Source organism: Spodoptera frugiperda, chromosome 2 (assembly GCF_023101765.2).
Source record: "Spodoptera frugiperda isolate SF20-4 chromosome 2, AGI-APGP_CSIRO_Sfru_2.0, whole genome shotgun sequence".
Lineage (NCBI taxonomy): Eukaryota > Metazoa > Arthropoda > Insecta > Lepidoptera > Noctuidae > Spodoptera > Spodoptera frugiperda.
The window spans coordinates 5,362,912-5,376,976 of NC_064213.1; the positions used below are offsets into that span (position 1 = coordinate 5,362,912).

The following is a 14,065-nucleotide window of genomic DNA, read 5'->3' on the forward strand; positions in this document are numbered from 1 at the left end:
GAATAACAGGAAAATAGTTTAAATTTGTTTTTCTGCATGCGAAATGAGAGCTTGACCATTTGACAAAGCTTGCAAGACTAGGCTAGTTCATTACTATCTATATATATAAAACTCTTCCGTTACTGAGTGACTGACTGACAGACAACGCACAGTCGAAACTACTGGTCGTAGACAGCTGAAATTTGGAATGTAGGTTCCTTGGGATATGTAGGGGAGCACTAAGAAAGTTTTTTAGAAATTCAACCCCCAAGGGGGGAAAAGGGGTAAAAGCGTTTCTATGAAAAATCTTATTCCTTGGGTTTATAAACTTGAAACTTGGCATGAACACGTACGCAGGCAAGTAAATATGTTTGACATTATAAGTTTTTTCAAACTACCCTCCAATCGTGATTTAGGGGGTGCGATTGGGTGACTGATTTATTAACGCACAGCCGAAACCGCTCGGTATAGGAGTCTGAGATTTTGAACAGAGGTTCCTTTAGTAACATAAGTGAGCACTAAGAAGGGATTTTTGAAATGTCAATCCCCAAGGGGGAAACGGGATAAACTGAGCCGGGGCTGCGGGAAAGTTCTAACGAGATACCGTGGCCCCGGAACGCAAAGGGCAACTGAAGGAACGAGGTGGGTTTTAGTCAGTAAAAATCTTACACTCCCTTCCGTTCCACCCAGAGCGGGAGAGGTCATTTGAATCGGAATTTGGTCATCCAAATAAAAAAAGACTTTGTATGAGATCATTAAAAAACGCTATATATAACCGAATTACACGTGGGCGAAGCCGCGGGCGGAAAGCTAGTCCCAAATAAAAAAGCATAGTCTAAGATCCGATATAACACCGAACCTCATCGATCTGTTTAAATGTAATTAAGGCTGGGCAACTGGCTGCCGCGCAACGTGTCGCAGGTTCGATTCCGGCACGGACTCACGCAACAACTCTTTGTGTGATCTACAAATTGTTGTTCCGGGTCTGGGTGTAACGACACAGAAAAAAGTCCTAGTGTGGGGCATTTTTATAGAAATATCGTTTAATGTTTTTTTATCCAATATACAGATCGGGAAAGATCGATGTTATATTGTATCATCTACTATCCAAAGTTGTCAACTATAATATTTTGCTATTCAATTGAAAATCTATTACAAGTCAGGGTAGTATGATGTGTTGGTACTTGGGATTATTCTTCTAAAACGAAGGAATTTACTGCTTTTGAGATTTAGAATTGACTTAAAATTTATTCAAGGACACACAAATCCATTAATATATTATTATTTATTTTTTTGATGAGGCGAAAAAGAGTGTTTGATTCTTACTGACTAAAATCTACCCTGTTCTTACTCCTGCTTTTTAAGCCGGAAAACCCGCTAGGTAGTCCAAAACTCCGGATCGAATCCATTAATATACAACAACAAGTCCGATATTAGTTGAAGATTATAATTACAATACTTACAATCAATAAAACAAATTACATGCTATATGTAGAAGTAGGCAGACAAATATAGGTGATCTTGTTACAAATACATACTGATGTGTCCAAATATTGTGTTCATGGCCCTAAATACACGTGTCAAGGTGTATTAACCTCATCTGAAGTCAACATTTCTTAGAACAGACCTCCTTAGTATTCTGATGAAATAGTTTAGCAAAATTACTGAAGTAAATACGTACCTACGTTGTTTCCTTTGAATCAGGACCTTTAGTGCTCAAATGAGACCTAAAGAAATAAATAGACCTTATTTACTTTGAATAAGCTTTATTACTAGTTGCGAGGCAGTTAATTCTCTTTGAAATTGTATCTGGGTCTAGGTAGGTACTTCGTTTATACTAGAAAATTCTTCTAGGTTACTGGTACCTCAATGTCCTCAATTAAGGTTCAAACTAATTTTATTAACATTATTAAGCTCTATCTCCATGTCTTTTCAAAATTACACCTATTGGGGTAGTCACCTAAGGTAATCAGAAATCCGGAGCTGCGGACTAACTAACGGATTTACCGGAGCTCCGGCTCGACAAGCAGGAATAGGAACGGGGTGGTTTTTAGTCAGTAAGAGTCTGACACTCCCTCTCGCCTCGCCCAGGGCGGGAGAAGTCATGGGATTATTTTCCACCCTCGAAAAAAAGGGTTATCAAAAATGTAGGTATGTAACTTCTTCTAGAGGAGGTAAGTACCTAATCTAGTTAATTATTACTTGAGGCCAGGTCAACAACTATCAGACTCTGATCCACGATTTGTTACAAATGAATCCCAAATCTAAAACTCTTTCCACGTAATGAGTGAATTAAGAACGTTTTTTGTAATCAGTTTTGGAATAGCCTAGCTGCTAGGCTTATTCGAACTTTCAAAGTGAGCTCAATAGCATTTTCATCCGTCATTATTATTCGATTCGGTCGTGATTATTTTCATAACCAATCGGGCGGACCGCGATCGAGTTCACTTCGATCTTTCGAATTGAAAGTTACAGAATAGCCTGGTGTTAAAGTCGACGGTCTCAGTATCAAAATAAAATTGGTTATACTCAGTATTGTAGATACTATTTAACGTGGTACTCTCTAACTGTAAAAAGTGAATGAAATGGTAATACATACTATGCTTACTAGATATTTGGATACATGTAACTATTGTCACTGTTCCCGTGAGAACTAATAAAGTCTACTCCTAGAAAGAAAGTCACTTATTACCTACATTTGTGAACTGACAATGAGACCTTGATCGTCACGACCATGGAAAATCCAACTCCCCCTGAATAGTCTATTCCAAGAATAGCTTATGCATTCAGGTGCCAGTAATGTAATCGAGTGCAATGGAGTGCACAACTAACTGGTGCTGGCACACGAGACACGACTAAACCTATAAATAACATTTGAAACCTAAAGAGACTAAAATAATACCTTATACAGAAATAACGTTCCCTAAAGACCTGACCGTTTCAATAACAGAGTTAAATACACAAACTAACCAAAAGCGAATGAGAAGACTATAAATACAGTAATGCGCAAAATCTATCCTCACCATTGTTTGATATACGATTATTATCTAACGACGCATTTCTCCCAGACTCAATGTTTACTAATAATATATTCAAAGAGAATATAACACATAGGTAGGTACAAACGTAGACAGATTAAATTAAAGTTAAGAGGAGCACACGTGCGCCGACGCACGGTGCCACTACGTCTCGCCTCTCGCCACAACTTATAGGTCAACAATCAAAACTTCATCTGATTTCGATAATCTCGCAGCATTTGCTTTTCATTTCGCAGTTAATTAAAACTTTCATTCTATCGATTGAAGTTTAAACACCATTGGATGCGCACCAATGACTTGAATACGTCTGTCTTCAACAGATGTTAAAGTCCTGGACATCTGCCAGCTTTCGAGCCGATCTCCGCCGCAGTCTTTCAAAATCGCACCCAAACAAATCCAGGTTTTACGACTCAACAAAAAAGCGAACATTACGAGGTGTGACCGGTTTCACAAACAATAATAAAATTGTGAAGCTGATGATCTCTGGCCGTCTGTCTGAACGCTTGCCATTTCATATCGTGAGTCACTGTACCTAATTAGCAGTCTGAAGGGACATTTGTTTACTTATTAGTTAGCTGTTACTATTCTGTGATATTTAATTGAATAATGAATGATTGTATACTACGTTTCTTTGAATGTAAAACCGATAATCACGAGAACCTAAGCATATTATTCTGTGACCTAAGTAAGAAATTGTTAATGACTATTGCCGGCTTGCTTGAAAGCCAATAGGAACTACATCTTACATTCCCCTAAGATCACCTTCCTCAGAGAGTAGATAGGGAACACACACAGAACTTTATAGATAACTAGCGACCCGCCCCAACTTCGCATAGGTACAATGGTGATATATTATGCATATAAACCTTCTTCATGAATCACTCCATTTATTAAAAAAACCGCATCAAAATCCGTTGCCTAGTTTTAAAGATTTAAGCATACAAAGGGACATAGGGACAGAGAAAGCGACTTTGTTTCATACTATGTAGTGATGTATTGTACGTTGAACAGTTAATCATTACTAAAATACAGTTTTAAGAAACTAAATCGTTGCTGTAAATCTGGATGTCGGTCTTTTATGGTGTTCCTTCGTCGAGGAGATTGGGTCCTTATTGCGTTTCCTACAATGTTTTCAAATAACTGCCGCATTTAAATGTCGAGTGTTCTGCGAATTGGTGCTCGGCAACAATCAGGCACAATACAGACGGGAGTTACTGCCAGTAATAGTCATAAACGTGTACAGAACAATACAGTCTTAGTGCCTTTCGTTACCTTTTTACCTTTCCTCGTTCTGGAACAAGCTTTAACCGTCTTCGCACGGATACATTTGCTTGTGTAGGTATTCATTTTGTATAAGAGTGCGAAAGTCGATTTATATATCTGTTCGTGTAATCCGTTGACACTTTTATCCTATCTAGTTTGGTATCAAAATTCTTGTACACGAAAACTTTAGTTACTTGTTAAAGAATCTTTTAGTCTAGTTCTCATAAGAAATAACGAGAAGCTAGAAATTTCTCTATAAATCATACCAAAAATTAGAAGTCATTTTTCCATATAGCTATGAAATTAACCGTAATTTAAATTTCGACGCCTAAAGTAAAATCCGATACGGGAACTGAAATTGCAATAGGTATTACGTACAAGAGCTGATTAGAACAGTATCTGCGTTAATTGTATTGCCAATATTAGTTACTGCTTACTGGTAGTTAGACCAATCAAATTAAGAGGATTTTTTAGGGGCTAGTTAACCAATGACTTCCCCCGCCTTGGGTGAGGCGAGAGGGAGTGTCAGACTCTTACTGACTAAAAACCACCTCGTTTCTACTCCTGCTTTTCGCGCCGGAACCCCGGTAAGCCCGCTAGGTGGTCCGCATCTCCGGATCAGACATCAGACCATCTGTGGTGGACTAATGGCTCTTTGAGGCGACCGCGGAACGCAACACGCCGCCGGTGCACGGGTACATTTAGAGGATAGAATAGAGATTGTTGAAAGGATGCAGAAATAAAAATCAGAAATTTTAAAGCGGATTCTATCTACACAGATAAGATCCCGAGCTAAAACTAGTAACCTATAAAACGGACTGATTATAACGATGACGTTTGTAAGACAAAATAAATTCTGTCCCGTGGTTGTCTATAATTTGAGGACTTAATTGTTCAGGTTTACTAAACTTGGGATAAACTCATCGGGAAATTTTCTCATTGGATTAATTTGATGTGTAATAAAATAATACCATTAAATCTTTAGACTCTCGTTGAGATGAGAACAACACAAATTTAAAATAGCTTAGGAGATTGTAGACACGGGTATTTCGGAAAGCAAAACATTTGAATGATGAAACATGTTCACGTTATTTGAACGTCTCACCGATGTCTAACAGTAACTGTCTGGCAATCAGATCACAGTCGACCCAGAAACACTGGGCTTGGCAGTTTGCACTGTAGGAACAGTGGCGGATTGATTAAGCGCAGGGCCCGTAATAAATTCTATTTGAGGGGCCTTCTACACTTCGAAATGCAGGTGAGTTTATTTCTGCGGGCCCCTCATTTTCGCGGGCCCCTTAATCCGGCACTGCGTAGGACTGAGTTCAATGCTCGGTGGAAAGAAGATCAACAATTTCAGATCGTATAATTACAGCTTACATAATGTGTTATTTAAGTGTCTCGTGTCTGGACTCGCGACAGACGTGGCCGCTTTGCCCACTCCGCCCGACCGATATTGTTCCTCAGAGTTATATGACGAAAACCATTTCAGTTTTATAACTCTGTAATCGATCGCTTTGTTTTCGTTTTAACAAGCGTTGTTCGAAAACAAAACGAAAATGTATCTTGTATTTTGTAAAATTCGCTAAAAAATTGTTCATTATTATGACGTTGATTTTTTTAATATGTTCCTGTATCATGTGAGCTTGTACAGTGATATGACCATAAAAATATTAGTTTCAATAATATGACACGTACATACCAAACATCTAGATCTGGCAAATTTGTTATGCCCATAATCCCTAGTTATTCTCTAGCATTAAGTAACGGCAGATCACCCGATGATAAGCAATCGCCGCCGCCCATGAACACCCGAAACACCAGAGGCGTTACAAATGCATTGTCGGTCTTTTAGGAGTTGAGAATTTAACGGTTGTTTGGGAAACGGGAATTGGGAAGATGGGTAACTGGGCCTCCGGTAACCTCACTCATACAACGAAGCACAACGCAAGTGTTGTTTCACGTCGCGGTTTTCTATGAGGCCGTGGTATCACTCCGGTCGAGCCGGTCCATTCGTGCCGAAACTTGGCTCTCCCACACTTAATACTTACTTTAGTTGTTTTATAGCTTTAAGTCAAGTTTGATTAACTCAATTCTCAAGTGTACCTAAGTCAGAAAATACAGAACGAGCTTAGTACTTCGATCCTTACATAACAACTTCTTTAGCTGCCATCAAAATGTTATCTCTATTTCTCTATATATAAAAATCAATTGCTGTTCGTTAGTGTAGCTAAAACTCGAGAATGGCTGGAGCGATTTGGCTAATTTTGGCCTTGAATGATTTGTGAAAGTCCAGGGAAGGTCCAAAAGATACGAACACAATATTTGAGGCGGTACGAAGTTTGCCGTATCAGTTAGTCTAGTCATAGGTATGTTAGGAATATAGGAGGCTGGTTTTATCAAACTGAGAGGTCACGTGTCATAATATGTAAAACGATCGCAGACTGCAGGGCGGCGGCCGGTGACCGCAACCGCATCTGTAACACCACTGTACCTAGGTACGTACATACTACATATACCTACACATACGTTCCTACCTTCGTACCTACGTATTTAGGTGACACACACTTACCTACACATGTAGATACTCATAGGTTTTTTTTAGGGGAGAAAATCATCCAATTACTTCTCTCGCCTTAGGCCAGGCGAGAGGAAGTGTCAGACTCTTACTGACTAAAAACCACCGCGTTCTACTCCTGCTTTTCAACCGGAGCGCCGGTAAACCCGCTTGGTAGTCCACAGCTCCGGATTAGGTACAGCCCTACTGGGCCCCATCTGTGGTGGAGGTACTCATAGGTACCAAAGCTTCGTGCCAGTTTCAGAACAGCGATTTGGTTTCATCTGATTCTTTGTAAATTAATTTCATTATTATTGTACCTAGAAAACTTCGTGTGGGCAAGCCATTTTTCGTCACGAAGGCTTCTAAACAAATAGAGACCTATGAACCCGTAAAATTAGGGCTGTGTTTCACCACCCTGGGTTATTAAAACACTGTTGTCTGGGTGAAGCCTAAGTGACAGACTGCACCATGTAAAATATTACCAGAAACTTACTCGTAGTGAAAGAGACAGTTACCTTAAATTAAAATGAAGCTGGAATAGGGTAGATGACAAATTTTTATTTTTATTTCCGTCTGGTAGATTATTTTAAAACATTAGCCACGTATTTTTTATTTTCTCACGAAAACAAATACTTTCAAAGATATCGCGTGACATTACTTCTAGGTGCGTTTTATACATAGAAATTACATATTTGCTCGCACTAAAGTTTGATTCGTTTTATCTAAGTATTGTTATCTTATATGACAAAATAAAAAAATACGCGTGTAATATTTTTCATTGCTTAACTGACGGACTAGGTAAATAGATTTAAAATTTTCATACCCTGTCATCATCCCTATTATGTTTATCATAGGTACCTAAGTAAAAAAAGAACTAGGACTCGTAACAGTTAGAAAAACAACTCACTTGACAACGAAATGCCCTTAGCAAGGTTACTGGGACCAACCTAGGTTGATTGGAGGACATTATAGGTATTGTCAAACACCCTTTCTTTAACCTTTCAAAGCTTTTACATTGCAAATATGTTTGTAACATAGGACCTACCTACGAATGTAGGTCACATTTACTACTAGTTTATTTTACTTACCTAATTTCTTTTGAAACTTTATTATCCCAAACTCAGCACAATTTCAATCATGTAATTTATATCTAGAAAGTTATTTTTTTACGTTATTAGGATAGGGCGCAAACGAACAAACGAATCATTTGATGGTACGTGATCAGCGCCACCTATGGACAACTGTAACACCAAAAAAGTTACAAAATATTTTTTCGCGAGAAACAATAAGTAAGTTCGTGAGTTGTTAACCCGTTTTCTAGATTCGTGAGTACAGAAATCAAATTATCTTTTTATTTAAATTTCTGTGGTATTGAAAGACTGAAACCTATGCATGAGGTAGATATATAATTTTGTATTAAATAGCTAAACAAACAAGCTGAAGGCTTTTGATTTTATAGAGAATATTTAAGTAGAATAAATCTATTTATAATCTTTCTGGGCCAGTCAAGTAAACATCTTGTAAACACGTCGCCGTATTCACATACTAATCGAATTTTCTAGATAAAAAAGGTACTCCGAGCCGTTTCGGTAAACAAGATAAATTTAAAAGTTCACAGCATGTTTTAACTTTTAAACGACACACATTATGTATTAAAAACAAATGTTTTAATATATTAAAATGTATAAGAAAACTGTTTTGAACCAATTCCAGCCGTCTGGCCATTACAGAGAAAAGTTTCATGCATGAGTAACGTTATTTATTTCGGTTTGGTGTCGTTTCGACTTTATTTCAGACTACCTACTTATTTTATTATAATTATAGGTACTTATGTACCATCGTCATATCAGCCACAAGACGTCCACTGCTGAACATAGGCCTCTCCTGAACATTGGGAGGTAGGTAAGTATTTAGGAAAATAGCTTAGATAATTTTGTAGACTTTGTTTTGTGCAAGCTCCACTTTCTTACCGCATCACCTCTTATCAATAAGTATCAAAGTATTCTTTTATTTACCTATGTACCTATAGCTTTGAGCTATATAACTTGCAAGTCAATTAAATCTAAATTAACATATTTCATAATTAATTTGGGTTCATTTCCCAAGGGCTTTGGCTCAAAGCAGGAGAAGGAACGGGTTGGTTTTTAATCAGTAATGGCAGCCACACACGATACAGTATACTTGCGCAAGGCCAGACTTGCGCAAGTATACTGTATCGTGTGTGGCTGCCATAAGAGTACTCCCTCTTGCATCATCCAAGGCGGGAGACGTCAATGGACGATTTTACCAATTTAAAAAAAGCCTACAGCCTCTCCTCCTAATTCTCCCACAAAAGAAGCCAATTAAAAAAGTAAGATTAGTTACCTACACGGTGCATCTAGAGGTCAGACTACATAGAATATACCTTCATCAACATTAAAACCACAGACAGATATCTATTTTTAAAGAAAATTCAAACTGAAAAAAAAACATTATTCAAACGAACGCAAATGGGATTCTGTGGTAAATTACGCATTACAGTAGGTATATACTTAATTAAAATTTTAAAATAAGTTAGTCGGAGTTTACTACGCAGTAACGGATTTCCACGAAGATACGCGTAGCCGTGCAGCTGCTAGCATGACGTCAAGTATTGAGGACTTGTGACCTATCACCCGCCCATTCATTGATCTACACACTACCTAATCGAATAATAACCCTTGAGCATTGCCTCTTATCAAAATGCGTAGAAAACAATTACTTCAATACTGATAATTATTTGGCCCTTCGAACCGAAAAGTAGCTCCTATTGTACCTACGAGATAAACATACGTACAACGGTCAACAGATAAGTAACCGTATAGTATATAGTAAATAATATAGTAATTAATCGTATCTCCGCATTAGTACCTACTCAATTAGAATCAATAATGTCCGCCTTTTTTTTTTTGAGGGTGGAAAATCATCCAATGACTTCTCCCGCCTTGGGCAAGGTTAGAGGGAGTGTCAGACTCTTACTGACTAAAAACCACCCCGTTCCTTCTCCTGCTTTTTGACCCGGAGCCCCGGTAAACCCGCTAGGTAGTCCGCAGCTCCGGATCAGGCATCAGCCCTACTGGGCCCCATCTGTGGTGGTCTGATGGCTCTTTGAGCGCCGAACGCGACGCGCCGCACGCTCAGGTCTGGTTTCGGGCGGCGAGCTACCCTTGCTCGCCGACCGCAGGCCCGCACTTACGGTGGCCGGAGATCGTCTCGCGATCCCCGACGCCCGGAGTGTCTCTCGCGACGGCTGGGGCGTGAGGAGGTTTGTTCTCTCACGCGCCCCGCCTCCTCCTTAGCTAGCATGACTGCTTCGCAGAAGGAGGAGACGGCATCCCAGTCCCCCTCGCTCCGCACCATGGCTTGTACCAGTGCCGGACGCGAGAGGTCGCCGTCGCCGACCACATCCCTGAGGACACGGCGGTGCTCAGCCCATGCAGGGCACACCGCCACCGTATGTTCTACCGTGTCCTCCGGGCGGTCCTCGCAGTGATGACACCCGGGCGTTTCCTCCCGCCCAATAAGGAACAGGAACCTACCGAAACTAATAATGTCCGCCTGGTAGATTATTTTAAAATATGTATTAGACGCGCATTATTTATTTTCTTACGGAAACAAATACTTTCGTAAATATATTATCAGTTCTAGGTAGGTCGCTTCTTCTTCGTTGCGAGGAAACCTGACGAGCACTGATACTTACTAACGTTTTTATACGTTACCTATGTATTGTATTTTCTAATATTATTTAGACTCCATTAACTGACAGACGGTGTAGATAAACATCGAGAAAAAATCTAAACTTATCGGAGGCAAGCCGCAAGCGTGTAGTAAGGTTATTAATCCTGGCAAATATTTTTGTTGGGGTAGACATAGATGGGAAGTGGGGTTTTCATTGCACATGAACTGAGTGTTTAAATGTATGTGGTGCTAAAAGACCGCTTTTTCTATACGCTATGTAGGTATAATTTAAGATTTTCCTACATATCTCCTAGGTGAATTAAAAAAATTGACTCTGAATAAATTCTTGACTATAAATATTAACTGCGGTGTAAATTAATAAAGTTTGAAAATAATATTAGTTTTTAAATAATAATCGTTATCTTATCAGAAGAATCGTTTACAAAATATATAAAAAGAAATAAGGACTGCTTAAGCATGGTGTCAAACTCCAACTATACATTAAAAAAATATATAGTCTATGGACACTATGGTATAACTGTAACTGTCAGTAATGTCATTCATGTCATTGTCACTTTGTCGTCCATCATTTTGCCTGCTGCTGATCGTCGAATCTCAAAAATTTTATAGCAGTAATTTGATTATTTCATATAGTCAATTTAATAATACATATAGAATTAACAAGTGTAAGGACGAACCTACGTAATAAAAATGTCGTTGGAGACGGTGCCAAAAGATCTCCGTGGATTGAGAGCATGTTTAGTATGCTCATTGATCAAGGTATTTATTTATTATTGCATTTTGTTTATTATTAATTCTGTTTCCTGATATAGATAGATATTTCAAGCACATTTAAAGGAATTATGAGCTACACAACGCTAACAGCATCATAATAATTATGTCATTAACCTACCATACTTGTGCAGTTGTGCCACATAGGTAGGTAATAACAAATTACCAAATTCAGTGGAAATTTGTGGTATTTTTTAATTTTTTTCCATAGTTATGATGATTGTATAGTTCAATAAGTCTCATATATTACAAAGTACTTTTAGAGCATACACACAAATATATTAATTGTTTGTTTGTTTATTCATAGTATTAGTATTGTGTGGTATTTATTTTCATGGTATTTTGTGATGTTGCTGTACAGGGCAAGATATTTAAAACTATTTTAATGGTTAATTATTTGCCCATAATAACATTTTCAAAATAATAATATTTTTCTCTTAATAATTCTTATTATGGTACTATTCCAGACGTTTGATCAGTTTGAATATGATGGGTGTGACAACTGTGATGAATTTCTACGACTGAAGAACAATAAGGACAATGTCTATGACTGCACTAGTAACAATTTTGATGGGTAAGATATTTTATAACTTAATCTATATATTTAAAAATCAATTGCTGTTTGTTAGTCTCACTGAAACTCATTAAATTTTTAACAACAAATAATAAGCTAGAGATCTATTTGAGCCTATTTAGAGAGTTATTTCATTTAACTTGAAAAATAAAGGTGACAGATAATACATGTGTTTGTTTAATAAATTGTTGTATATTCATCATTATTCCTTATTAATTACAGAATGATAGCTGTTATGAGCCCGGAAGATAGCTGGGTCTGCAAATGGCAACGCATAAGTAAGTTATACTAGAATTTGAATATTTCTTTCTATATAAAGATATAAAATAACATACAATAGATTCTACTAGTTGGACTAGAGTCCAGTTGTAATAAAAACAGTAGTCCTCTTTAATATCTATGTGAATGAGAAACATGATTTTTGATTCACACAATACACAAAAATAGATTTCTGAATAAAGTTCAACTAAATGTTGGAGGTTATTATTCTATTACTTCAACTAGTTAAACAATAGTTAGATTCCAATTTACAACATTTTTTTTTGTAATATTGAATGTTATTATAATTTGTTTTCTATCTAATAATTGTTTTGTTTCCAGATCGATTTTGTAAAGGAGTATATGCGATATCAGTATCAGGAAGATTGCCAGCTGGTGTCATAAGGGATATGAAGAGTCGTGGCTACGTTTACAGACCAAGGGACACAAGCCAGAGATAAACATCAATAAATTTAGCATAGTATTTCATTAAAAGTAATTTAACAATCACACGGAATTGTCTCATTTTACATGGAAAATAAAATAAAAATACATTTGTGTTCAAAAATTGTAATTCTCCTAAACATCTAAATATAACAACCTAAATAAAAACAGCCATTATCTACATCTTTGAACTAATGGAACAAGGCATAATGCCCAATGCCCACACCTCACACAATAAAATGCTCTGAGTAACAAAATAACATCAATTCAGCAAGTGCTAACAATAAAGCCAGAGTTTATTTACAATAGACTGAACAATTAACTGACAACATTTACTTATTAGTATTATTTTCCGGTTTGTAATCCACTGGTACATGTTGTTCATTCCAAAAGTGCATTTTGTGGCATGTTGCAAGTTGCAATGCACACATCAAGTAGTTCTGTCAACTGCTGCCTGATGGTGGTGCTTTGTACTCACCCTCTGTGCCAAGTACATCCTTATCAATTTCTTTGAAATCTATATTCTGCTGTTTCATTGCATTCTGAAAGAAATTGTAGTTATTTAGAAACTGTTATTTAAAAGTATGCCATATTCAAAGTCTAATTGTATTAAGTACAAATAAAGTATGTGAACTTCCAACTATGTATTATGTAGTCCAATTAGTTGAGATGATTAATCAAACTAATCTGTTTCATCTAACTTAACTGCAAGACCATGCTGACTCAATAACATTATAGGTTATTCAATATTCATACTTGTATTGATGAAGTAAATTGTGATCACATTGCATCAGAATTAAAACTGAATTTTTGGCATATTTCTTCCTACAACAACAATCTATTTGTCTATAATCTAGTATTCAAAACTAATGAATAAAGAAGGACTAAGTAATGTTTCGGTTAGTGACTATCGTTAGGGCAGCTATCGCGTACTTTATCAAAACTTCAGATAACAAATCAAGTGTGGGGTGGTAATCAATATAGGTAATAAAAATTTGCTTAGTATAATAAACATTGTTTAAAAGTAAATAATAAATGGAAACCTACCTTAACGCAGTCTTGGTAAACTTTAAATATACCAGCACAAACGGAATCGTCATGGTCACCTTTTAAAAACCTTTCAGAAAACCAACTATTAAAGCAATCGTCGTATTTTTTCTTCAGTTCAGTACATTCTTCCCCAATACTATTCATGATGTTGTTATACAATATGGAAGGATTATTTTTAATTCAATAATTTCTAAAACACTACGATGTGTAAAATTTTCGACTGCAATCAATGCTGTTGCTGTCACAGTGTCACCTCTGTCAAATTGAAGTTGACGTTACAAACTTTATTTTTTAAGTAGGAAATATGTAAAAGGATTGGCGTAGATATGCTTAAAAAAATACTATCAAAAGTATATTACAAACTAATTCGTTTTAATTCATTTTGTAATACTTTTTACTAAAAGCCATTTT

At 37.0% G+C, this 14,065-nt stretch overlaps 2 protein-coding genes across 2 annotated transcripts; one reads left to right on the plus strand and one right to left on the minus strand.

The window, feature by feature from the left end:
* Window positions 1–11,101: 11,101 nt before the first annotated feature.
* LOC118268869 (transcription elongation factor SPT4) lies at window positions 11,102–12,672 on the plus strand. The gene is made up of 4 exons (XM_050700083.1): window positions 11,102–11,316; window positions 11,796–11,902; window positions 12,125–12,180; window positions 12,503–12,672. Exons 1-4 carry the CDS (start codon window positions 11,248–11,250, stop codon window positions 12,619–12,621), a joined length of 351 nt encoding a protein of 116 aa, XP_050556040.1. The 5' UTR covers window positions 11,102–11,247; the 3' UTR covers window positions 12,622–12,672.
* Window positions 12,673–12,714: 42 nt separating this feature from the next.
* LOC118268870 (TP53-regulated inhibitor of apoptosis 1) lies at window positions 12,715–13,911 on the minus strand. Its single transcript, XM_035583648.2, has 2 exons — window positions 13,652–13,911; window positions 12,715–13,146 (listed from the first exon to the last, which is right to left on the minus strand). The coding sequence occupies exons 1-2, from the start codon at window positions 13,796–13,798 to the stop codon at window positions 13,048–13,050; spliced, it is 246 nt and encodes an 81-aa protein (XP_035439541.1). The 5' UTR covers window positions 13,799–13,911; the 3' UTR covers window positions 12,715–13,047.
* Window positions 13,912–14,065: the final 154 nt, after the last annotated feature.

Coding starts and splice junctions, on each gene's coding strand:
- LOC118268869 (XM_050700083.1), top strand. CDS start 11,248: ATGTCGTTGGAGACGGTGCCAAAAGATCTCCGTGGATTGAGAGCATGT. Junction 11,317..11,795: donor TAGTATGCTCATTGATCAAG/GTATTTATTTAT, acceptor GTACTATTCCAG/ACGTTTGATCAGTTTGAATA. Junction 11,903..12,124: donor ACTAGTAACAATTTTGATGG/GTAAGATATTTT, acceptor TATTAATTACAG/AATGATAGCTGTTATGAGCC.
- LOC118268870 (XM_035583648.2), bottom strand. CDS start 13,798: ATGAATAGTATTGGGGAAGAATGTACTGAACTGAAGAAAAAATACGAC. Junction 13,147..13,651: donor TTTACCAAGACTGCGTTAAG/GTAGGTTTCCAT, acceptor AATTTCTTTCAG/AATGCAATGAAACAGCAGAA.